Source organism: Rhinolophus sinicus, chromosome 16 (assembly GCF_057876585.1).
Source record: "Rhinolophus sinicus isolate RSI-liver-muscle chromosome 16, RSI-T2T, whole genome shotgun sequence".
Lineage (NCBI taxonomy): Eukaryota > Metazoa > Chordata > Mammalia > Chiroptera > Rhinolophidae > Rhinolophus > Rhinolophus sinicus.
Genome location: NC_142516.1, coordinates 136,707,349 through 136,733,810, shown reverse-complemented (window position 1 = coordinate 136,733,810; position 26,462 = coordinate 136,707,349). Strand labels below are relative to the sequence as shown.

Sequence of the window (26,462 nt, the reverse complement as noted above, 5' to 3'; positions counted from 1 at the left end):
ATGAGTAAATGAAGCAGTCTGTCTAGAAAAACAAGTGGAATGTTGCTTCAAAGAGCTTTCCAATGGTAAGAGGTAAACATAGTGGAAAGTTCTTAAAGACAAAAAATAATCAGGGGAGTTAATTTACTGCATTCATCAGTTTAAATTCTTTTTCAACACCAGACAAATATGCTTAAACTGTCGGGATGGTTTTTTCTCTGGCAGGCCCCCGCTAAGAGCTCCATCCCCCTTATCGGAGCTGTTTCCCAAATACTAACACAATTTCAGTTGCTTTTTTGTACCAATAATTAAACCTAAACACAGTGATTATATTCTAAGTAAACTTCCTCATCTTTGGTAGAAACAAAAGAAAGTAAAGTTGTTATTCTGAACATTTAGAAAACTGTCATATTTGCAAATAACCTTATATAGATTTTTTCAAGTCTATGCAATGTTTCTTCATCTTAATCTTTCTATAAGCTTGTATATAGTTTAAAATTTGGAGAACAAAATTCAGTCACTTGATTTGAAACAACTTTTCACATACTCGATTTAAAATGAAGATGGTGCCAGGAGGAAGCAGGGATTCATGACAGAAGTCGTCAGTGTAATAGAATAGTTCAGGATTCCTTGGATAGTTGGCAGAGGAAAAAAAATAATAAAAATACTAATACTTTGCTTTATGTCCTTGGAAGTACAATTTAGCTACACCTATTTAACTAAGAAGTCTGCAACTTGCATAACAACTAGCAAAATAGAAAGATTAGCTTTACTGACATCTTTGATGCTCATTTAATTGACAAAGGGAAACTTTGATTACAGTGGTTTTGATACGCAAGAAAATCTGGCATAATTTCAAGGTATTTGTAATATAGGTTTTCAGTTAAAACTTGACTATCCTTTAAAAAAAAAAGTATTTCCCAATGTTTTCCCCCTAAGGTGAGGAAGAAATGCTAGAGAGGTTAGAGATGGGTATTTTCCTTACCTCACTTCAACTAGGTTCTTATAATTTCCCTTGAGGGAAGGGAGAGAAGAGAATGCTCAGAATTTACTTCAAAATGATTACATTTTTCTCTTTCTATCGTAAGCACCAAAAGCCTTTTCTCTGGTCCTCAATTCAGAACATGGTGGGGTTCCTGTAGATAACACTCAAAACAGGGTGGAAGCCTCCCTGACTCTGCGCCCCCACAGTTTTTAACTTTCAAACTAGTCTACACTGAATCTCCAGGAAATCATCAAATAAAGGTTTTCAGTGTTCCGAATTATGAGCTTCAGCAATGGTCTTCTAACCCTGAGCTTCAGTTGCCGGTAACCTGTGATTCTATGTATGTATCCGTTTGTCTCTCCAGTTTTTCAAGAAAGCAGTTTGATTCATGACCTTGATACTCTTATGGATCTGTATTATTTTAATGAGTTGTTGATTTTCTGTGGGAATGTGAGTGTTGACTTCAAAATCTTACCTGTTGGAGCAGAAACCGAAAGTCTTGGCAACTAAATATTAAAACAGATTTATTTGGCAAGAAAATCTTGAATTAGAGGCCAGTGTCTTCCATGGATTCCATCATCAAACAGGAAAGTTTTACTTCAATCTTCCTATCTTTGCAACAATAAAGCTCTCTTTTTAAAATTTTTTTTCAAGGAAATAATGACCTCACATACTTTAATCTTTAAAATAAAAAGATTTAGCACATATTGTAAATATTATAATACATGAACTAATTCTATTACTTTATATTTAGTTTTTAAAAAGCAGTATGCTTCTAACCTTTGCCACTTCCACATGTTGGAATTGAGGGAGTTCACCTTCATGTTGTCACTATCACTAGTCTTAGCCCACTTCCGTTTCTGTTCCTTCTACGGTGAGGAGAGTGCTCAGTGACAGTTCAAGTATTTGCCAGTTCTGCTCTGGAAAAAGAAGGAAGCACTGAGATGTTGGCTTGATGGTTCAGACAGACATTCTGCTGGTGGTTCAAAGTCCTCCAGCCCACTGACATCCCAGCCCTGTAACCTCACGGATTACGGCCATCAGACAGCAGGACACACACCCTTAGTCACAAGCCTCCTGATCTCAGATTCCTGTAACAGTTCTTGCTGGAGATCCTCAAGGGACTCTGTTACTTTAGCTGAAATGATAGAATTCTAAAACTTATCAATTTGCCATGCGGATTTTAATTCCAAGTGTCAAATTTCCATCAGTCAAGAGGACAATAGCCTTGTTCTATTGAACAATTCCTCTTGCATACTTCATGGCAAAATAGCCCACAACCAAAGTTGCATTCTGGCGTTATATCTTTCTCGAACAATGCTTTTCTAGCAAGATCTGCTCTGCAATCCATCCTTCATCTCTGCCATGTCCTGCTTACTGTATCAGAGGAGTGCTTGCTCAATACCTTGCCATTTAATTCACAAACAAGAAATTGGAAGGGTCAATATGAATGTGAAGAGCTGCTTAAAATCACTAGTAGTCAGAGCAGTGCAAATTAAAACAACACTGAGCTATCACCTTAGACACATAAGATCCATAGACATTGGAAGGTTGTAACAGAAAGTGTCCATCAGATATGAGGAGAACAGAAAACTTTCTACACAAGAGGACAGCAATGTTAGGGAAATTGAGTACACATATATCCCCCAGCATATCCCATTCCTGATGTATATCCATATAAAGTTCTCATGTCCACCTACAGGGCATGTGTAGGAAAATATTCACCACAGTGGTGTTTGTAGTAACCAACAGTTGGAGGTCACCTAAATGTTCATTAGTGGAGTTGGTAAGTGAAATGGTCTTAGGTTGGTTTCCTTTAAAACCAGATTTTGAGATGAAGATTTGCATTCAAGTGGCGTACTTGGGAGGTGATTTAAGGAAACACCAGAATGAGAGTGGAAAAGGCAGGGGCAGTTCGAGAGTCCATAAAGGGTACTTTATTGGCAGTTCACCTCTGCAGACAGGGGGAGCTTAACTCATTGGAGGACATTGGGAGGCAGTGTTGTCCATGCCCCGTGAATAATCCCACTTGAGTGGTAGAACACGGGGGTATTTATCCTCCAACTCTCATCATGCTGGGCTGAGTGGTGGTCCCAGGTCCATCTAGCCTACCCAAGCACAGGCCAAGAGAAAGACTTCCCAAGTTTATGCAGCAGACCAGAAGTATGAACTAGAACTTGTTGCCCCTGAGCGAGTGCATGAGGCAATGCTTGTGTCATGTAGACAAGTTTTAAAATATAGTGTAGATGGAAATGCATAAGAAACAGCAAGAGTTATAGACCAATGTCATTACTATCAATTAAAGACACAAGCAGAAAAGCAACACTACATTACTGTACATGTATCATATTCGTACCATATACATGCACTTGTTACACAGGACCTTTGGTAGAGTGGAGTGGTGAATGGGACTGAAAATTGATTTAAAACATCCATCTTCTTCTGCCTCTTCTTTCTTGATGGATCCTCTTTTCCTGGAACCCTCAAAACCCTCACCTGCCACATTACATATAGGACATTTGGCTTCAGGCTCCTAAGGCAGGAACTGTGTCAAATGCAAGGTCATACCCTTCACAGGCTCATCAGATAATATAGATCTCTACTGTTTTTCTGTGAATAGATTTGAAAAAGAGGTACACAAAGAAAACGCAAAGCCCAACAACTACATTTCCCAGAGATCTCTGGGTGATTCTAACTAGACTCCAGGGGAGGAGCAGTTAGGAAAGTCAGTGAGGGCACTTCCTGTGCTGGCCTTTGAAGTGGGAGGAGTGAAATCAGCCTGGTTCCTGGTGTGGGTCCTAGTGAAACTCGGTAAGTGAACTCACTTCTGTTTTGAAATCGGGGCTTAATCCTATGTCAAATGTAAGTCCAGGAGACTGGGTACTACACTGTGCCTGAATCTCAAGTCCAAAGGTGATTCAGAAAGTTTGGCTGGCATATACTTTGAAAACTTATGCTGTAAGGACTATACAGTGCAGTGGTGAGGATAACAGACCCTTGATTCAAACTGTCTGGGTTAGAGTCACAATCACACCACATCCTAGCTGTGTGGACTTGGGCGGGTCACTTAGCACATCTGAAAGTCTGTTTATCTGTCAGTAAAATGAAACCGACCAGAGAGCTTATTTAAAAGGGTTGTTGTTAGGATTATAGAAGTGTAGAAAAGATAGCTAATGTGTATAATGTATGTTTCAGGGAACTAGATTTCCCTCTTGGATAGCTGAAACAGGAGGTCCAGCTCCTCTGTCCAGTAAGGTGTGTCCCAATGGGTCCGGTTAGTCGTGCCAGCAGCAGGTTCATAACCTTTCCTGCTCCTTCCACATTAGCTGACCAGAATGTCGCTACTCATCCCAAATGGTCAGGGATGTCTGCAATGTTTGAGTGAATTACTGGGGCAAGTTTCATACTGTTTGAAGGAGACTTAATGGGGAGGGTCTCCAGAAGCTATAAAGGACAAGAATTAAGTGCTTCCCTGTCAGGCAGACTGAGGACTCTGCTTCCTGAGCACAGATGTGTAGAATGCCATAGGAGCAGGGGGCTGCAGATGCAGACAGCGCCAGCAGGAAGGGCCCTAAGGGCTCTCTGCTCCAGGCCTTGCCCCTGGCTCTGGCATGATGCCCACAACAGCACCCAGGTGGGCTCTTTTTTTGATAAACTGCTCTTTCCTTTCCCCAGGGCCCTCATTTTAGTTTCTTACTCACAAAATGGCTGACTTCATTCTCTCTCACTGAAAAGGAAGGAACAAATTCCTGTCAGCTTTTTAGGTGCCCCCCGACTAGATACTCATTTGTTTGCCTTTTATGGGTTTAAAAAGTTTGGAGCCTATTTGAAAAATAAGCAGACATTACCTGCATGTGTGAGTTTCTGCTTCTCCTGAGGAGGGGGAATATAAAATGAAACAAACAAACAAACAAAGGCACTCAGAACTTGTCAGTAGCGGTAACAGCTGATTTCCATGCATGGGGCTTTCTGGGCTTGCTCCACAGGCTTTCAGCGCATTCAGCACTATTGAAGGATGGTGTGTGGGTGAGGCTTGCCTGGCAACTTCTTTGCCATCTGGAAAAATCACTGGATGGGCCACTTGCTCCTGGGAGTAGGCTGGGTTGTAGTGGCCTTGCAGTGGGCCTCAGAACCAAAATGAAAGCAATGGGAAGGGAAGGGAAAGAAAGGAAAGGGAAGAGAGAGTAAAGAAAATAAAAGCACACACACACACAAAAGCCACTCAGAAACACTCCTTAAAATTCCTCCAATATGGTGATGGAAGGAGAACTGACTCTGGGTGGTGAGCACACAATGTGATATATAGATGATGTGTTACAGAATTGTACACTTGAAACCTATGTAGTTTTACTAACCAATGTCACCCCCGTAAATTTAATTAAAAGAAAACCCTTTTATTCAACTTGGCAATTCTATTCCTAGGTATGTGCCCCAAAGAGTTGAAAGCAGATACCGAAAAATGTACTTGAGCACAAACCTTCACAGCCTCATTAGTCACAATAGCCAGAGGTGAAAACAACCCAGATGACCACCAAGGAAGGAAGAGATAAACAAAAATGGTATGTATCCATACCATGAAATATGATTCAGTCATTAAAAGGAATGAAAGATTGATATATGTTAAAATGTATATAAACCTTGAAAACATTATGCCAAATGAAAGGAGCCAGCTACAAAAGTCCCCGTTTTATATGATTACATTTACAGGAAATAATCAGTATAGTTAAATCCATAGACAGAAAGTAGAGTGGTGGTTGCCAGAGGTTGGAGGAAATGGGGAGTAACTACTTAACAGGTATGAAGTTTTATTTTGTGGTAGAGCTATTTTGGCACTACATCGAAGGGGTGATTGCACAGAATTGTGAATGTACTAAATGACACTGAATTGTTCCCTTTAAAATGGTTAATTTTGTGTTGTGCGAATTTCACCTCAATTTTAAGAAATCTATTCAGTAATACCTGCAATCCTGGCGTAGCGTTTAAAGGTTCCACCTCAGTCGAAAAGTGTACTTGTACTGTTTGTAGCCTTGAATATGATGGTAGCGCTTATTTCCTTCCTCAGGGCCCTCATTTTCATTCCACAAGCACAAAACAGGAGACGCCACTCCTTCCTTCAAAAGGAAATTGTTAGCTGTCAACCCCTGTTGCTCCTGAGACTTATTTTGTTTGTCCTTTACCATTTTCAGCTGAGCAGCTGTTTCCCCTGTTAGACTGGCTCTCCGGGCCTGCTCTGTGTACCTGCAGTACCTCCCTGACCTCTGCAGGCATTAATTCAGAGCGCGGGCTGAGGTGCAGGCTCTCGGTACACTAAGGCCTGTTGAACCATGGCTTTAAAGAGAGCTAGCCTAGCAACTTCCATTCCATCCAGGAAGTCACACCTGCCCCTGTGTTGTCCACCTGCCCCTGTGAGAGGGGCAGGGGTGTAGAGCCAATCCAGCGGGGTGCCGTGGCTCTAACTGGGACAGAGAAAAGAAAAGAGAAGGAAAGGGATGAAGAAGGAAATAAAAAAGCACCCACAGAGAAAACCACTCACTATTGCTCCTCAAAATTGCTCTGTTCTGCAATGCCAGCAATCTAGGCAGTCGGTATAGAAGATTCCATTTAGTCCGTAATTGTACTAGTGCTGCTTTGTAGCCTTGAGGTGTGACAGCAGACTCCCATGGGTGGACTAACTCTGGATCAATCTGTTTTTAATTCTTCTAGTTAGGCTCTTGCTTACAACTTCATTTGGGGAAAAAGAACAAGGGTTTCTTTAGCCAAAAAAATAAATAAATAAATAAAATTGAAAACCACTGCTGTATATGAAAGATGTAGAGATCCTAGATACTGGGAACTGATCAATGAGTTCTGCATAGCAACCTGTTTTCCAAGGGTACGTCCCAAAAAGGAGTTTGTAATTGAAGTACCGTGTCACGTAAGGATAAATTGACCATTCAGCAAAAGAACAAGCATCTTTTGATCTAGAGAAAAAGGCAAGTCTCTTTTGCCTGACATTCAAGGCCGTCTGGAAGTTGCCTCATCCCGTGTATCTTACGTTTCTTTCACACAACTCTCCAGAATGACCACCAATATAACTTAAATCAGGTTCCCCAGAATCAGTCACGGAGGCAAAGATCCTCGAGCAAGTGACTGATTAAGGAAGTGCTCCTGGGAGAAACCCAATTTCAGCCTAGAGGTGAATTCTAAGTCAAAGTGTGTTCAGGCTCCAGGCATGGCCCTGGGCTTTCAACACCTCCCACCAGTAATTCATTGATTCAAAGCTGCCCTGGCAGGACATGAGTTCCCTGGCTCCTTCAGCTCTCTGCATAGAAGGCAAAGCAGCTCCCGTCGCTTTCAAGGCATGCTCCAAAGAGAGTCTAGGGTAGAGGTCCTTAAGCATAAGAACAGGAAGGCAGGCCAGGGGCACAGTGAAATGGTAAAAGACATCAGAAGGGATCTGGGTGATACTAGCCTTAATCCTGAACCCTCACGAATCCCATGTACACTCAAGGGATTTGCCCTCTCTAGGTACACTGAGCATGCTCTGTTCCTTCTCTCTCCAGACCTATGGTGGAGGCCTATAGGTCTAATGGGTACCATTTGAGTCACATTTTAAAAATGGTTTTTAATTTCTTTAGCCATAATTCTCATAACTTTTCTACTCTTTGCTCTATAGCAAACGGAATCAATGTTACCCGTGAATCCTGTATTTTGGCCCCTCTCTTCCTCCTTTTTTCATTTTGATTTACATCTTCACTGGCCAATGGAGAGGTAACACTTTATCAGGGTAGCTCATTATTGCATTGCTCAAATTCTTTCATGTTTGAGATTATCTTTACATCCACGATGCTTTTATGATTAATTGACATACTAGCTGAGAATAGTATTTGGGGACCAGACTTTCCTCTTAACTTTGCAGAAATATTACTGCGGAGTATTCTGGTGCCAGCCTGATGTTTTCTCCTTTAAAAAGTGTTTGGTTTTGTGCCAGATACTTGAGTAGTTTTCTTTGATTTTGAGTTTCAATGTTTTAATGAGAGTGCATTCCAGTGTTGAGTATGTTGAATCAAACTTTCCTGAAATCCTGTTCTATTTCCCAGGTTCCTTTTTTGCTTCATTTCAGGAAAACGTTTGTTTTGCTATTTCTTTACATACATTTTCCCTTATACTTTTTGAGTTCTCTTCATCAGAAGCACTAATTGCCTTCATAATGGATTGTATGTGGTATGTGAAATGGACATGGAACATGGTTCACCCATCCTTGTCAGAATATATTCCAATGTTGAATATGTTGAATCAAACTTTCCCAGAATCTTGCTGTTTTTCAGATTCATTCTTTGCTTCATTTCAGGAAAGTATTTTTGTTGTTTTTTAAAGTGCATTTTTCTGTTGTGCCTTTTTGAGTTTTCTTCTTCAGAAGTACCAATTGCCTTGATATTGGATTGTCTTTGACTGCTTGCTATGTCTATTAGCTTCTCTCTAAGTGTTTAGTGGCTTTGCCTTTTTATTAACTTTTATTATGAGTGTCAAGTTTCTCTTCTTCATATGTGATTTGATATGATGCTGTATCTATATTGTCCTTTTCTGTTTATAATCAATTATACATCAGCTTTGTTTTTGTTCTTAATTTCCTAAGGTCTGAAATCCTTCTAACCATAATCCTGTGGTATTTTATCACCTCATTTTTTTGGCTCTGTGTTGTAAGTGCATTTTAAACATTCTTTTGCTCCAAGTACCTACAAAAGTTTCTTTCCAGTCTTCAATTTATTTTTCTCTTTGAGTTGGTTGTCTTTTTTTGTCTATTTTTTTTGTACATTATGTCATTTTCTTGTTATCCCAATCTCATAGTATATTTGCATTCAGTTTTTTCATTATAGTCATGCATATATAGCTTTGTTTTCCCCTTTTCTTTCTTGAACCTAATGTGACTGGTGAGATTTCTAGCCGGGATCAGGCTTGGACTCACTCTTTTCAGTGGAAATGAATGTGATGGTAGATATTTTGATGGCTGATCTTCCCTGTATAGATGGTTCTTCTTCTTTTCTGGTGAAACCATACATTAAGAACATTATGCCTTGTTTTTCTGCCTTAGTATCCCTAATAATGCTTTACACCTAAAGGAAGAACAGGGGCTACCACCATTACTTACTGGGCTTTGCTGTGTTTGGTTAAGTCTGGTAATAGCAATTAGGGGCATGAAACAAGGCTCACTGCATCTTGCTGATCCCATGGCAACTAACTGTCTGGCTGCTTGCTTCTGAGCCCTCTCCTGATGGCTTCCCAACCTCCGTGTCAGTGCTGCTCCAGCTCCTGTGGTTATACTTTCTATTCTCCCCTATGCAACTCAGGTGTTCACGTTACTCTTCAGTCTGATCCCTCTGTTTTGTGATTTTTAAGGATTTTTCCCCCCATAATTTAGGCTCTCCCAAACTACCTTTTTGTTTTCAAGGGAGGTCACATTATGTTTCACTATCTTTTCTATTATTTTTAGAGTTTGGGCCAGTAAGAAGAAATTTCTTCTAAGTGTTCTGAATTAAAACGGAAAACCAACCTACATCCAATTTACTTAGAAAGATATTAAGCGCCTTTCTGAGAGTTCTCAGTAGGCTTTCTGTGTTCTCTCTGTCTAACCTTGAGTTTTTTCTTCTAATTATCATCAAGCTGAAAGGAAAGGGTAGTGTTCTTGGTCCTCTATTTGCCTGGCAACTACATTCTAAGTGCTACCAGTATTTCACCTTGAATCCCAACTTTAGTAATATACAATCGCTTATGTTTAGTCACAGAACATTCCAGTATTAATTGGTTACAATGTGTTGCTTGCATGCAGGCCATTAACAGGAACTGGCTTCTTTTGAATGGACTTGCAGTTACTAAATTCTAACTCAGTATTATATCTTTAAAAAAAAAAAAAAGAAGGAAAGAAGAGTAAGAAAAGGAAAAACGAGGAAGCAAACTATAACATTTAAAAAGAAATATTTAAAAACTTCCTAGTAGAAGGAATAATGGTCTAACTAAGAATCCAACAGGCAGACTCTATAACACCCGATTCCTTTTCATCAACCTTCACCTCTTTTCTCACTTACTCATTACAGGTTCTGGATCAGGGGCCAAAAAGAGTGTGGGGCCATCTGGCTACATATCAGTTGTTCTCCTCTGCCTAGGTGGTAGAGTTTTAGAGCTTTTCTGAATGTTGAGAAAGATGCTGGAGAGATGAGAAGAAATGCAATGAAACTAATAGATTTAAGGAAATAATACTACAGATATCAAGAAAAGAAAAATGGGAAATACTGACAAAATTGGTTCAAAAAAGAGAAATAGAAGAATCTGAAAGAAATGATATGAGGAGAGAAAAGAGAGATGCTTAGCTTATCACCATTAAACTTAGGGGCTGGGCCCTTTGTACTGTGTCACCTCAGGCTGTGCCATGGTACAAAGCCGTTAGTCTCGAGTCTGTGTACCACTGTTGCAAATCAAAGTCTCAGTAGATTAAGGCTGTTTGGGAGCAGGTGAAAAAAACCTTGTTGAAATGGCCAGGTATGTCTAAACCATATTCATTCTGTTCCACATCACCTGCTCTCCTGACTTACTCAGTATTGCTTCTGGATGTCGAGGCAGAAGAGGGTTTGGATTCGTCTGGCTAAATCACCGTTGCTCTCTCTGTGTCTGAGTGGTAGAGTTTTAGTGCTTGTGCAGATGTTGAGAAAGAATACTGATGCAAGTTAAGAGAATAAATGAACTTCGTGGATTGGGGGGAAACAATGTTGCACACATCAAGAACAGAGAAAGTTGGAACACTAGAAGAACTGGGAAGAACAGCTGATTCTTACTCCTCCCCCCCCCAAAAAAAAAAAAAGAAATAGGAGAATCTCATAGAAATGGCATTTAGGGCAATAGAATCAATTAGCTTAATACCGTTTACCTAGGGGCAGTGCCCTTTGTACCATGTCAGCTCACGCCATATTACCAATGGTAATGTACCATTGTTACAATCGGTGTCCATACTGGATTAGGACACTTTTGTAGCAGGGAACAGAAACCTTTTCTACATGGGATTTAACAAAATAAAGACTTTTTCTTTTTCTTTTTTTGGTGGGGTGGGGAGGGGGTTCGTCTTACCAGAATGTGTGGAGATAACTTGGGACTTGATTTAGGTCTTTTCTCATCTTCCCTTCACCTGCTTTTCATTCCTCAACTCCATAAATTCTTTGGTGATATTATTTTTCAGCAAGTTCTCCCAGTCGCTTTGAGCCAATATCCTCCCAGCTTCTAGCCCAGTGGTAGAAAGCATCTGCTTAGGTTTTAGGAAATGTTCCTCATATAGTCTCACTGATCTGACTCGGGTCACATGCCATCCATGAGCAAAGCAATAGTCCTAGAGCGTACGTGCTTTGACTTGGTTCTATTTGGGTCACATGTCTGTTCATTCAGCTCAGAAAGAATGAGGAGTACAGCTCATTCTCCATGCAATAACCAGAAATGCCAATATGATTATTGTACACTTTGCTCCAACTGCAACCTTCTCACAATGATTTTTCTTCTCAGAGTAAAAGCCAACAGACTTGGTTTAAGGCTACTGTTATGTCAGTACACACTCCCTCTCACTCACTGCTCCAATCACCCTGACTTCCTAGGCAGCTTCTACATTAAGGCTTTTTAACTTTCTATTCCTTCTGCCTGAATGGTCTTCCCCACACATGAGGACATGGCTCATTCTCTCACATCCTTAAGATCATGTGAGGCTTTCTCTGACCACGTTATTTGAAATTAAATTTGTGTGCACATCTTACCTTTTTTTGCTTTAGTTTTTCCCAGAGTCCCTATCACAATCTAAGAAATGGCATGGTTTATTTATTTATTCAATTCACTATGTGGGTCATCCTAACCCCACTAAAATGTGAGATTTCTGAGGGAAATACTAAATCAGTAGCAAATGCATACATAGTAGGGTTTCATGAATTTGTATTGAATGAATCAATAAATCAATGTGTGAATGAATGTAAATCTTTCAGTGTGAAACTTTGACTTGGTTCAGCTAAAGGAGAAATTGAATGGATCAGGCATCAAGAATACAAACAATGTCCTTTATAATTCTCCTGTTTATATTAGAACTATTTCTAAACGCTATTTTAATTAATACCAATTTGAACCTCCTTTATTCATCACAGGGTTGTCCTTTCGCTCATCACTTAATCTGAATTTCCAACTTCTCTTGCTTACAACATGGAACAGTTGATAATATTTTTCTTTCAGGGTTACTGAAACTGTTAAGTGAACTGAAGCAGGTAAAAGCAATTAATACAACAAAAGTACTAAACAAAGGATTTATGATTGCAGATATTTATAACCATTGTTTGTATTTACATACTTAAAATACATTAGTTATAATTAGGCTAATCAAAGAAATCCAAGTGCAAAAGTAATACTATGTGTTTTGTTTTGTTCTCCTTGCCTTAGGGGATCATGGACCTTGAAGGATATTTTAAAAGAATTGGTTATAAGAACTCTAGGAACGAATTGGACTTGGAAACATTAACTGACATTCTTCAACACCAGATCCGAACCGTTCCCTTTGAGAACCTTAATATCCATTGTGGGCAACCTATGGAATTGGGCTTGGAGGCCATTTTTGATCAAGTTGTGAGGAAGAACCGGGGTGGGTGGTGTCTCCAAGTTAATCATCTTCTATACTGGGTTCTGACCACAATTGGTTTTGAGACTACAATGTTGGGAGGCTACGTTTACAATACTCCAGCCAACAAATACAGCAGTGCTATGATTCATCTGCTACTGAAGGTGGCTATTGATGGCAAGAACTACATAGTCGATGCTGGGTTTGGACGCTCTTATCAGATGTGGCAGCCTCTGGAGTTAATTTCTGAGAAGGATCAGCCTCAGGTGCCTTGTATCTTCCGCTTGACAGAAGAGGGAGAATATTGGTACCTGGACCAAATCAGAAGAGAGCAGTACATTCCAAATCAAGAATTTCTTAATTCTGACCTCCTGGAAAAGAAAAAGTACCGAAAAATCTACTCCTTTACTCTTGAACCTCGAACAATTGCAGACTTTGAATTGGTTAATAAATACCTTCAGGAGTCTGCAGCATCTGTGTTTACAAGCAAGTCGTTTTGTTCTTTGCAGACCCCAGATGGTGTTCAGTGTTTAGTGGGCTTCACCCTCACCTATCGGAAATTCAATTATAAGGACAATATGGATTTGGTCGAATTTAAGACACTGAATGAGGAAGAAGTAGAAGAAGAGCTGAAAAACATATTTAATATATCTTTGGAGGGAAAGCTTGTGCCCAAACACGGTGATAAATTTTTTACCATTTAGAGTAAGGAGTAAAAATGATCTTCAGTATTATTTCAGGCACTGAAATGTTTTATTAGAAAAAATTCAACATATATAAAAGTAGAGAGATTAAAATAATAAACCCCTGTTTATTTATCACCCAAGGTACCAAGTATCAAATGATAGCCTATCTCTCATATTTCCTCAATGATTCCACATGATAGTAAGAAAATTCGACATCAAGTCATTTCATCCTTAAAAGTGTCAGCATATGTATTTAGATAACATTTTGAAGAAACGTAAGCACACACCTTTCAAAATTAATAATAATAAAGATATTTTATGGATTGCCAATGGTGTTCTTAGGAGAAAATAGTGATTTTTGCTAGAAAAACTTCCAAACTTGTTGAATGTTGAATTGATAGAAAATGTTTACCCGTGGTTCAGTAATGGAATATTGAGGAAATCGTTTTTGTTAAATTCAACCAGCATTTGTCTAATGTCCAACTTTTACAAAAACCCACATGTATAATTTAGGATTAGAATGCAACAAGGAAGAGTGAGACATGACACTGCTTCCAAATAACCTGATAATTCTCAGCACAAGGCTTAAACCAATGCATAGCAACATGTGATTAAGTATCAAGAAAGTGACACAACTAATAATTTCTTACATGGTCCTTTTTTGCTACCATAGTTCTTCATGTAGCATTTTTCTTAATAAAGGAACATTGACATTTAGAATTTTCCAATTCCAGAATTAAGTAATTTATGTATAAAAGTAATAATTATTTGGAATTTAAAAATACTTATTATCTGTAAAAACTTGGTGTCTGAACTGTATGTTAAAACATGTTGGCTAATACAACGTCACCACAAAGTATGTGTTTGGCAGAGTTAGGATGTAATGGGGCTAAGTTATTTTTCTGCAGTGGAATCTTTCTCATATCCACTTTCTTAGTCCCAGTTAGATTCTTTTACTTCCTTTCGTACTTTGTCATAAAAGAAAGAGTACGAACTTCAAAGTATATAGCTCTCAGTTCTAATCCTGTGGACACTGGGTGAATTACTTGATGAATCTGTGGCTCTGATTCGTCAGAGGTAAAATGGGGATACTATTTACAAATTAAGTGCCAGACTTAGAATAAACTTTCAATAACTATTTGTTAAAAGAATGCATGAATAATGTCAGTAATGGTTTTGATACTGAGTCAGCATTTGATAAAACTTCTTCCATCTTGCTTACTTTTCTTAGCTTGAAACCCTGGTCCTGAATCTGCCTGTTTCTTTCATGATTAAATAGTGAATAATACGATATCAGATGGCCCAAATCAGACTGTGGCTTTGTGCTTCAGAATTGGAGTTTTTACTTACTATAACTCGTATGTTCTGTTTGTGAATTCCAGAATTCAGGGCTCTAATTTAAACTGCAGACTTCTTCTTACATTATTCTCCCTCTTCAACTTATGATTATCACAATGATAAGGAAAAAATAAAATGGAATAAGCATTGCTAAGGGAGTCACTTAAAATAGAGTCGGGAGGCTATCAGGCAAGGAAGGCCTGTGCAGCCTATGCACATCTTGTGCCTTAGTTCTCAGAGATGCTATTAAGTTGCTAACTTGTTTCTTAAATGTCCTGGAACTACTGGTGTATGGACATACACTGAGGACATATTTCCTCCTTGTAGTATTTGCCTCTTTGATTTGCATATTGGAACTAACCTATCCCTGTTAACGTAGTCTTCAGTCCTGTAGTCACATACAAGAATTACACTTTCTGGGTTTTGCCTTTATAAATGTTTCCTTTCTTTGTCCTCTGGAATGCGATTTGGGTTGCTCCCTGAATCTGCATTTCCCAAATTACAATCCTTTTGCTCAGATGAATGCCTTTTGTTCTTAATAATGGCTTGATCCTCTTCTTTGGTTAACAATAAGTTTAAGAGAAGAGCAGAGACTGGAGTGGAGAAACGTTAGTAAAAAGCGTAAGTCACTTAGGCTCACGAGTACTTCATATACTGATGTGACAGTTGGGAGATACTGCTCAGGGTGGAGATCCTAGAGAGAGGTGGATCTGAGACCTGGCCTGAGTGGGAAGGAAGGATAAAAGATATACGTGTATTTCAGTATTTGACAGCTTGCCATCTTCCTTACCTTACCTGATTGGCCTTGTTCAGCCCTGCTGCTACCTTGCAGCAAAGTCAGGTCCCTACTGGTTCTTTTGGGCAGAAAGGATTTTTTCACATTCTGACTAAGATCATGTCAATGAGATGTAGGCAAAGACAGAGCAGATTAAAAGGTGGCTCAAAGAAAAACATGCTGTTTTGTACCAATGAGTTAAGGAAGTCACCTTGTATGATAAATATCCTGAAACGATGCAGTAGTTTTTCCTTCAATACATCTATCACATGGAAAAAAAAAGCCAAATATTGTGAATGATTCAGAGATATAAAATTTAGCTGCCAGATTGAAGAGTTGTGCCTCACAGTGCAATGCTAACTATTCTCCAATAACATTTAAATGAAATAATAATAATAACCTTTCATCTGCCAAAGTTGTCGTATGTTGTCAAGTATCATTTCCAGGTGAAGTTAACCCTCAGTATTCCCTTTGCAACAGGATTTAAGATATAGTAACATAGTTCTCCTTTTTAAGAATTCAGTTCTTTGTTTTTTCTCCCCTAGACAGGATTTAGAGATGAGTAATTGTAGCTGCTTGGTTATTATTATGTTCTCTCTTACTGACTCTAGTTCTGACCTCCATCAATCTGCTGATATCAATGTCCACCTGAAAACTCAGCTCTCAGGCAAGGAAGCCATTTATATGCAGGGTATGTCACTACTGCCGTTCCACAACTAAGGGAAATCAGGGGCAGGTATCCAAACCCTGGGATATTGACCTTATAACTGTCATTTACCCACTGGGTAAATCATTCACTCTGTCTCCATCAAAAATCAACATATGTGCTTAAAATTCAAGCTGTTTGGAGCAAAGGACTGATTAAACCAGTTAGAATCAAGATTCAGTAGGCATTACATATTTTGATCCACTTTCTCCTTAACAATGTTTTCCTTCTGTGATACAGATATTGTAGTTTCTTCAAATTTTTTCATAAAAGTAATCTTTGAGAGGTTTTCAGCCAGACAGTTCTCTGAACAGGCTAGTCATTTCTTGCACCTCTGTTTCATTCCCTCCACCTCTCTTCTCTGCCTTGGGCTGGCATAGCCAGAAAAAGCATCATCTGGGTCTTGAACAATGGGCTGAGTTTAGTTACATACACTATCATTAATTCACCTACAAACTCTGTAGAATGTGTGTCATTATCTGTATTTTATACGTGAAAGTATTCCGACTCATAGAGACTAAATAATGCATCCAAGGTTAAGCAGCCACTAAATATTGCAGTCAATCATGTTCGTTAGTGTTATGGGTTAAGGCTAGGGTTAGCGTTAGTGTTAGGTCTAGCTTCTGTACCACTAGGCTTACCTGTAGCTCGGCACTCTGCTATACTAGATACGGACCACAACACACTCTAGCACCACCAACCCCCACCAGCTGATGAAAGTCTTTCCTTACCAAAGTCAGTCTATGAATTCTGGAAGAGGTGACTGCTTCTTTAAATGCACAGGCACCTCTGCAAGCCTACAGGGATCACAGAGAATTAGGGCAATATGACACCCAAAAGGAACACAGTTAACTTCCAATAATTGAACACAAAGAAATGGAGATACATGAATTACCTAACAAATAATTCAAAATAAATAGCAGGAGTGCCAAAAAAACTTATACAAGTGGACACTTTGGTCAACGTTGCTCAAGCAGTAGTTTGCCATAATCAGAAGTGCCTCGCTGATGGTAACCACTTTGAGCACCTCTTGTAATTGCAGAAGTCAAACGTGATTTGAATTCATCTTTTGTTATCAGTATATATTGAGTATTACAATTTTAATAGTTTTCCTTTCTTAAAATGTGTATGCATTTTTTTGGCACCCTCTGTATTCTAAAGATACTTGGGGAGCTACAAGAGAATGCAAACAAACAGCTTAATGAAATCAACAAAGAACATAAGAAAAAAATGAGAAGTTCAACAAAGAGTTTTTAAAAAACAAAAAAGAATGAACCAAATTTTGGAAATGAAGAATACAAAACTGAACTGAAGAGTTCAATAGAGAACTTCAATATCTGACTGAAACAACATAAGAGAGAATCAGTGAGCTGAAAGTTAGATCATTGGAAATTATCTACTCAGAGGAGCAAAATTTAAAAAAGGAAAGAAAAGGAATGGGGAAAGCCTATGTGATTTATTAGACACCATTTAAAAAACCAATCTACACATCACTGGAGTCCCAGAAAGAAAAGAGGAGAAAGGGAAAATGTATTTAAAGAAATAATAGTAAAGAATGTCCCAAACCGGAGGAGAAATATGGGCATCCAAGTTAATGAAGTTAACAGGTCACCTCATAATTTCAATCTAAGGCAATTTCCTCCAAGATGCATTATAATAAAACTGTCAAAAATCAAGAACAAAAAAAATTTTAAAAGGAGCAAGAGAAAAACTAATCTCTCATAGAAAGGGACCCTCATCAGGCAATTATCGATTTCTCAGCAGAAACTTTGCAGGCCAGGAGAGAATGGGATGATATATTCAAAGCACTGAAAGAAAAAGAAAAAAGCAAGCAAATAATCCTTTAATTAGCAATGTTGTCTTTCAGAAATGAAGTAGGGATATTAACTTTCCAAGAAAAACAAAGGCTGATGGGATGTATCACCATTAGACTTGCTCTATAAGAAATGCTGAAAGAAGTGTTCAAGCTGAAAAGAAACATGAAAACATATAAAAATATTCCACATACTGATACAGGTTAAGTATATAATTAGATTCAGAATACTCTAAAATGGTAGGGTGTTAACCACTTAATTCTAATATAAAGGTTAAAGAACTAAAGTATTAAAAATAGCTATAACTACAACAATTGGGCAATAGATACACAATATAAAAAGATGTAAATTGTGACATCAAAAACATAAAATGTGTATCAGGATGGAAGAATACACTTTTTATATGTGGTCAAATAAAGTTGTCATCAACTTAAAAAAGACTGTTATATCTATAAGATGATTCAAGTAAACGTCATGATAATTGCTAAGTAAAAACACATAGTAGATACAAGATAAAGAGAAGGTAATTAAAATATACCACTATGGAAAATCATCAGTTCACAAAGGAATATGGCAAGAGAGGGAGAAAGGAACAAAGGAACTACAAACAGTTAGAAAACAATTAACAAAATGGCAATAGTAAGTCCTTACCTTTCAGTAATTACTGAAATGGATTAAATCCTTCAACCTAAAGACATAGAGTGGCTGGATAAATATAAAAATCAAGACCCAACTGTATGCAGTTTGCAGGAGACTCACTTCAGGTTCAAGGACACATACAGACTGGAAGTAAAGGGATGGAAAAAGATACTCCACATGAGTAAAAACCAAAAGAGAGCAGGAGTACCTGGACTTATACCAGACAAAACAGACTTCAAGCCAAAAATGATACGAGACAAAGAAGGCCATTATATAGTGGAGAAAGGTTCAATTCAAGAGGATATAATTATTGTAAATATATATGCATCCAATATTGTAGCACCTAAGTGTATTAAAAATATTAACAGATCTGGAGAAATTGACACTATACAATAGTAGTAGGGGATTTCAATACCCCACTTTCAACAATGGTTAGGTCATCAAATAGAAAATCAATAAGGAAACATTGGACTTCAATTATACTTTAGAACAAATAGACCTAACAGACATATGCAGGACATTCCACCCAACAGTAGCAGAATACACATTCTTCTCACATGCATATGAAACATTCTCCAGGGTAGACTAGATTATATGTTAGGTCAGAAAACATATCTTATACAGTTATAAAAGACTGAAAGCATACCAAGTATGTTTTTCAACCACAGTGGTATAAAATAGAGAAAGATCTCAGATGAACAACCTAAGTTTACATGTGAAGTAGAAAAAGGAAGTAGAAAAAGATGAACAAATTAAGACCAAAGTTAAAAGAAGGAAGGAAATACTAAAGATCAGAGCAGAAAAGTGAAATAGAGAATAGAAAAATAATAGAAAATATCCGCAAAACTAAGAGTTGTTTTTTTTTTGAAAAGGTAAACAAAATTGACAAAATTTTACTAGACTTACCAAGAAAAAAAATGTGAGAACCCTAATATATAAAATTATAAATGAAAGAAGAGACATTATATACCACAGATTACAAAGGATCATAAGAGACTATAGAAGAACTGAAATTGTCTGTTTAATGATGGCATAGTCCTGCATACAGAAAATTCTAAAGACACCACCAACAAAATGTCAGAACCAATAAACACATTCAATGAAGTTGTAGGATATAAAATCGACATACATAAATCTGTTGCATTTTCAAACATTAACAACAAAACAATCATAGAGCAACTAATTGAGCAACCTATGGGGGAAAAATGGATATTCCTAGAGAAATATTAAACCTAAAAAGACTGACTCATGAAGAAATGAAAAATCTGAACAGGTCAATAACATGTGAGGAGATTGAATCAGTAATGAAAAACCTCCCAAGGAAGAAAAGACCAGGACCAGATGGTTTTCTTGTGAATTCTACCGAATATTTATTTGAAGAGGAGAAAATGCTTCCAAAATTATTTTATAAGGCCAGAAATACCCTGATACCAAAGCCAGATAGGGATAATACAAAAAGAGAAAAGTACAGACCAATATAACTGATGAATATAGATGTTATAACTGATGAATATAGAAAAGTTCTCAACAAAATATTAGCAAACCAAATTCAATACCATGTTGAAAGGATCATACACCATGATTGGTGGAATTCATCCTTGAAATGGAAGGATGATTCAACATATGCAAATCAATAAATGTGATATGTCACATTAATAAAATGACAGACAAAAATCATATGATCATGTCAATAGATGCAGAAAAACTATTTGTTAAAATTTAATATTTTTTCATGATTACAAATGCTCAACAGATTGGGTATATAAGGAATACACCTTAACATAATAAAGCCCATATATAACACATACACAGCCAACATCATACTCAGTGGTGAAAATTTGAAAGCTTTGTCTCTAAAATAAGGAACAAGACAAGCGTGCCCACTCTCACCACTCCTATTCAGCACAGTACTAGAAGTCCTCACCAGAGCAATGAAATAAGGAAAAGAAATAAAAGACATCCAAACTGAAACAGAAGAAGTGAAATTATCTGTTTGCTGATGACATGGTCTTGTATATAGAAAATCCTAAAGAATCCTCCAAAAACTGTTAGAACTAATAAATATATTCAGTAAAGCTGCAGAATAAAAAAATCAACACACATAGAGCATTTGCATTTCCAAACACTAATGGAATATTTTAAAAAGAAATTCACAATAATATCAAAAACAAGAAAATACTTAGGAGTAAATTTAACAAAGGAAGTGAAAGATTTATACACTGAAAACCATAGACACTGATGAAAGAAATTAAAGAAGACAGAAATTAACGGAAAGATAAATCACGTTCATGTATGAGAAGAAGTGATATTGTTAAAATTCCTTACTACTCAAAGCCATGTATAGATTCAATGCAATCCCTATCAAAATTCCAATGTCATTTTACACAGAATTCTTTTTTTTATTCTAAAATTTGTATGAAACCACCAAAGACATTTAATAGCCAAAGCAATCCTGAGAAAGAAGAACATAGCTGGAGACATTACACTTCCTGGTTTTAAACTCTACTACAAAGCTATAGTAATCAAACCAGTATGGTACTTGCATAAGAATACACAAGTAGACCAATGCAACAGAATTAAGAGCTCAGAAATAAACCCATGCATGTAAGCTTAACTAGTATCTGACAAGGCAGCCAAGAATATTTAATGGGGAAATGATAGTCTCTTTAGTATATGGCGTTGGAAAAACTGGATATTCACATGCAAAATAGTAAAATTGGATCCCTATCTCACACCCTTCACAAAAATTAACTCAAAATAGATTAAGGACTTAAACTTAAGACCTGAAACCATAAAATTACAAGGAGAAAACACATGGGAAAGCTCTTTGACATCTGTGTCAGAGATAATATCAAAAGCACCAGCAACAAAAGCAAAAACTTAAAGTGGGGCTACATCAAACCCAAATGCTTCCTCACAGCAAAGGAAACAATTGACAAGTGAAAAGAGAACCTACAGAATGGGAGAAAATATTTTTAAACCATATAGTGGATGGGTTACTATCCAAAATATCTAAGGAGCTCATACAACTCAAAAGCAAAAAAAAACAAAGAATCCAAATAAAAAATGGGCAGAGGACCTGAATAGATATTTTTCCAAAGAAATGTCTAGCAAGAATATGAAAAGACTCTGAACATCACTAGTCATCAGGGAAATGCAAATCAAAACCACAATGAGATATCACCTTACGCCTGTTAGAATAGCTACTATCAAAAACTCAAGAAATAACAAGTGTTGGCAAGGATGTGGAGAAAAGGGAACCCTTGTGCACTGTTGATTGGAATGGAAATTGATACAGCTACTATGGAAAACCGTGTGGAGGTTTTTAAAAAATTAACAATAGAATTACCAAAAGATCCAGGAATTCCACTTCTGGGTGTATATCCAAAGGGATATCCACTTCTGGGTGTATATCCCATGTTCATTGCAGCATTATTCACAAGAGCCAAGACATGAAAACAACCTAAGTGTCTCTCAACAGATGAATGGACAAAGAAACTATGCTATACTCATATGCATGCAATGGAATACTATTCAGCCATATAAAAAAAGAAGGAATCCTAACTTTTGTAATCACATGGATGGGCCTTGAGGGCATTACGATAAGTGAAAAGGTCAGACAGAGAAAGGCAAATATGCTATGATCTCAGTTATATAGGAAATCTAAAAACATTGAACTCATAGAAATAGAAAATAGCCTGGTAGTTGACAGTGGCTGAAAGTTGGGGGAAATGGAGAGCTATTGGTCAAAGAGTACAAACTCTCAGTTATAAGGCGAATAAGTTCTGGGAATCTAATAGCATGATGACTACAGTTAACAATGTTATACTGAATTGTAAGTTGCTATGAGACTAGAGATACTGTTCTCATCATAACAGCATCACAATGATACCAACAACAAACATGGTAACTATGTGAGATAAAGGATGTGTTAACTAGCCTTACTGTGGTAAACATTTTGTAATATTTATGTGTTTCACATCATCACATTGTACACCTGAAACTTGCACAACATTATATGTCAAGTATAAGGTAATAAAGCTGGAAAAAAGATACAAATTTGTTACTAGAGCTTAATCCATCATGTTTTCATTCTAGGAACAGAAAGAAAAAGGCACAGAGAGAAGCTCGTCCTAGATAAATGAGACTAAAGAGACTTCCCAGAAGTTGCAGCTCTTTATCTGCTGAAGAGAAGAAATGAGAACCTGCGCTAGGTGGTAGCAGTGGGACATAACAAAGGGGACTGTGAAAGCGACTGTGGAGGTAAAGACTCTCTTGGATACAGGAGATAAGGGCAAAGTAATACACAAGAACTCCTGGACTTGTAATTCCTCACCGCCTTGCAGTGGTGTCCGGGAAGTAGGAAGACTGAGACAGGAATGTGGATGAACAGCAGTTTGTCCAGAAAGGGGCTGCAGTTAAAGGAAATGAAAATGAGTCTCAAGGGCTGGCTGCCCCAGCAGTTCCGACTAATGACATTAACTACCAAGACCACATCCCCAGGACTCTTGAAGAGCTTGTCAGATTTCATTAAATGACTGGAGATGTAAGATCGTTTAATGTGGTGCTAAAAAATAAAGAACTTTAATCACAGACAATAGAATTATGTATTCATAAATTCTACTTTTCTTTCCACTACCCTTCCTCCCTCCTCATCCTTAGTTCTGTATTTGGTCTCCTTGCCTCACATGGTAATTGATTTCAAATACTCTTTAAACGAACAATATTATGAGTGTATCAAATTAACACATTGTACAATTTAAAAGTACAGAATGTTATATGTCAAAGATATTTCAATTTTAAAAATGAAAATAAATGAATAAATAGGGCGACCTGGTAGCCCCAGGTCACACCACTATGCGGGAAGGGGCGGGCAGGCTCTGGGCTCATGGCAGTGTGAAGAAGTGACAACTAGGGAAGAACTGTGGCTCATCTGGTGTTCCCTGCTGATTAGCCTCCAGTGGCCCTTGTATGGTAAACAAAGCACTCTCCTGTCACTTTCCTACTTCCCCAGCCTCTCTAGTCACTCCAGCTCGCTCCCATTCCTGATCCCGATTTGTGTTTTTTATACCCTAAGGAAACAACCAAGGCCTAGAGGAGTATACAAAAATTCCTATTCATTTTTACGTCTTTGTTAAAATGCTCCTTTTCTGTGAAACAATTTTCTGGTCTCCCAAACAGAAATAATGGCGCTTTTCTTTGTGTTCCCAATTGTAGCTCGTACGTATGGCTATTCTACAGAATTTATTACGATGTGTTATTTATTTATTGGCCTAACTTCATCTCTGACTACGTGGGGAATGCATGCAGTTGATCAGAGCTTACTGGGTGCTAACCATGTAGCTAGCATTCTGTTTGATAAAAGGACATAGAGATGAATACATTTTTGTTAAATAAATGTGCTGAGGCTATAGAAACAACACTGCACTTGGGCATGAAGATAATAAAGAATATGGAGTGGTTCAGGAAATGGCTGCTTTGATGTCGTAGTGCATAGCATTATGATGGGAGACAAGGCTGGGAAGAGAGTCAGCAAATGGACCATATATTTCTTAAATACAGCATTTAACTTTAATAAGTTTTAAATCTGATTTTCTGTAATTTAGGAGAGCATATGAAATATTTGAATTTAAGTAGTATTTCAGATGCCCCAGCTGTACGTTTGCCTCGTGGGGTCGTATTCCGTTTGCCATGTCAGTGGGAGCACCAGCTTCAACTTGGTTAATGATGAGCGAGTGTTAAGTCAAAAAGTCACTGATGGGCCTGCTGCACTGAACGATAATACGATGGGCGCTGTTCCCCTCATTGTCCACAGCGTTCAGCTCAGCTCCACAGTCCAGCAGGAGCTTAAGTGACAAGCCCATCTGGGAAGCTGCAGATGTCACTGGTGTGGAAATCACCAAGTGCTGGATTCAAGTTGATAGCTAGATGCAGCAAGGGGAAACGTTTCCGAGTTCTGGGGTCCAGGTGAATCACGTTGTAGATCTGCTTGTTACTTTTGCACTGGTCTTCTTCACTGCACTGTGTTTTGGTGGAGATGTACACCAAATACAGAACTTTGGGCAGGGAGGAAAAAGACCGTGGAATATATGCAAAAACAATTCAAATTCAGGGTATTCAGCCTCCAAATTATTGAGAGGTGGTTTGCAGGCCATAAGCAGGCAGTCTTAGCACAATTTTTCATAGAGACCTGGGGAGCTCAGAAGATGAAATCCACTGAAAACGAGCTAGCAGAAGTGGCTGCCATTGAAGCATTCGGGGCTACCTATATTTACCAAAAGGCTATCAATTCACATGTAGAAGAATGTCTATAACCAAAAGGACAGCTAAGCGTTAGTGAGGTTGTGGAGAAACTGAGCCCTCATACATGGCTGGGGAAGAGGAATGGGGAGTGTCTCTTGGGGACATGGAAATTGGATTGTGGTAATTGATGACACAAGTAGAATTAACAGAAGCTGGCCTGCGAGCTGGCAAGATGGGATGGCCAAGGAGTTAACAAGAGCAAGCTGCCAGGAGCGAGCTTAAACATTAACCCCTTGGCTGTGACTCCCCTGGCCAGCACTGCACCTGCCAGCTGACAAGCACCTTACATTCCTCATAGATGGGAACAAAATAGTTCCCAATCGCAACAGCAGCCCCTACAAGCTAACAATCACCCATCATAGATGGGAAGAGAACAGTAAACGGTTCCCAATCGCAACAGCAACCTCCTGCAAGCTGACATCCATCATAGATGGGAATGGGACAGTTCCTAGGAGAAGACAATTGTAACTGCAGCCCCCATGCAAGCTGACAAGCACCTTACATCCTGCTTAGAAAAGTATAAAACCCCAGCATTCCTTTTCATTGGGGCAGCTGTCCCTATTTGGCTCTATCTTGGCAAAACTTCCCTTTGCCAGAACTGTTTCTCTTTGCCTTTCAATAAATCTTTGCTTACTCTTGTAGAGTCTCACAAATTCTTTTTACATTCTGCAAATGACCAGGGATTAATTCTACACCAAGACAGTAACGGTTTCACAACTCTATAAATAATTTTCTAAAACATTGAATTGTACACTTAAAACAAGTGATAAGTTATATGTCTATATAAGCTATTTTTTAACTTTCAAAAGACACAGATGTGCAAAAAAATGTATGCACAGTTTAAGAAAGGTGTCACTTTGGTCAACATTGCTCAAGCAGTAGTTTGCTTCAATCAGAAGTGTCTGGACTCTGATGGTAACCACTTTGAGCATCTCTTGTAATTGCAAAAGTCAAATGTGACTTGTATTCATCTTTTGTTATTGAAATACATCGAATATTACAATTTTAATACAGTTCTTTTCCTTTCTTAGTATGTGTATACATTTTTTTGGCATCCTCTGTATATGTGTATGGGTGATAGATATACTAGATAGTTAACAAATGATAAGATAGATAGGTAGATAGATAGATAGATAGATAGATAGATAGATAGATAGATAGATAGGCCAGATTAATTTAGGTCAGTTTGCAACATCTGGCAATGGATTCATCTGTGAAGAGTTTACACATAAACCAAATCTTGCCAAAGTGTTAACTGGTTACTTAGTAATCATTTAGTAGAATGGCCAGGAAAATTTTGATAGGGAAGGACAGAGTTGGACAACCAACTAAAAAATCATGGACTCAATTGTGCCCTAAATATTTCCTTTTAAATATTATAATTATCAGATCACTGAACATTATCATATTATGAGCAAACATTAAGTATATCTGGTAGGGGGATGAATGAGGGAAGCAGCAGTGGTGTGTGCTCACAGGTGTTAGTGGAGTGAAACAAAGGTTAATCTACGCTAGGCTGCCTGCTAGGCTGCATGTGTAAGCTAGGTTAGAAAGGGTGTGACCTGAAAGACTTCAGATGTGCGATTGCCTCAGCTGAGATAGTGAGGAGTAACTTTGAATGACTTACTG

General features: G+C 38.1%; 1 protein-coding gene across 3 annotated transcripts; it reads left to right on the top strand.

Moving 5' to 3' along the window:
* The first annotated feature begins 3,698 nt into the window (after window positions 1-3,698).
* LOC109452793 (arylamine N-acetyltransferase 1) lies at window positions 3,699-23,127 on the top strand. 3 transcript variants are annotated; one of them, XM_019742017.3, is made up of 4 exons: window positions 3,699-3,775; window positions 5,387-5,523; window positions 12,398-13,253; window positions 22,629-23,127. In XM_019742017.3, the coding sequence occupies exons 2-4, from the start codon at window positions 5,521-5,523 to the stop codon at window positions 22,673-22,675; spliced, it is 906 nt and encodes a 301-aa protein (XP_019597576.3). In that variant the 5' UTR covers window positions 3,699-3,775; window positions 5,387-5,520; the 3' UTR covers window positions 22,676-23,127. The 3 variants fall into 3 exon arrangements, with proteins under 3 accessions (XP_019597576.3, XP_074185677.2, XP_019597578.3); XM_074329576.2 differs by lacking the exon at window positions 22,629-23,127 and having other exon boundaries at window positions 12,398-22,622; XM_019742019.3 differs by lacking the exon at window positions 5,387-5,523 and having other exon boundaries at window positions 3,706-3,775.
* The last annotated feature ends 3,335 nt before the right edge of the window (window positions 23,128-26,462 follow it).

Excerpts from the sequence above, each read along its gene's own strand:
- LOC109452793 (XM_019742017.3), top strand. Across the intron at positions 13,254-22,628 it reads AAAGCTTGTGCCCAAACACG|GAACAGAAAGAAAAAGGCAC; the intron begins GTGATAAATTTT and ends TTTTCATTCTAG.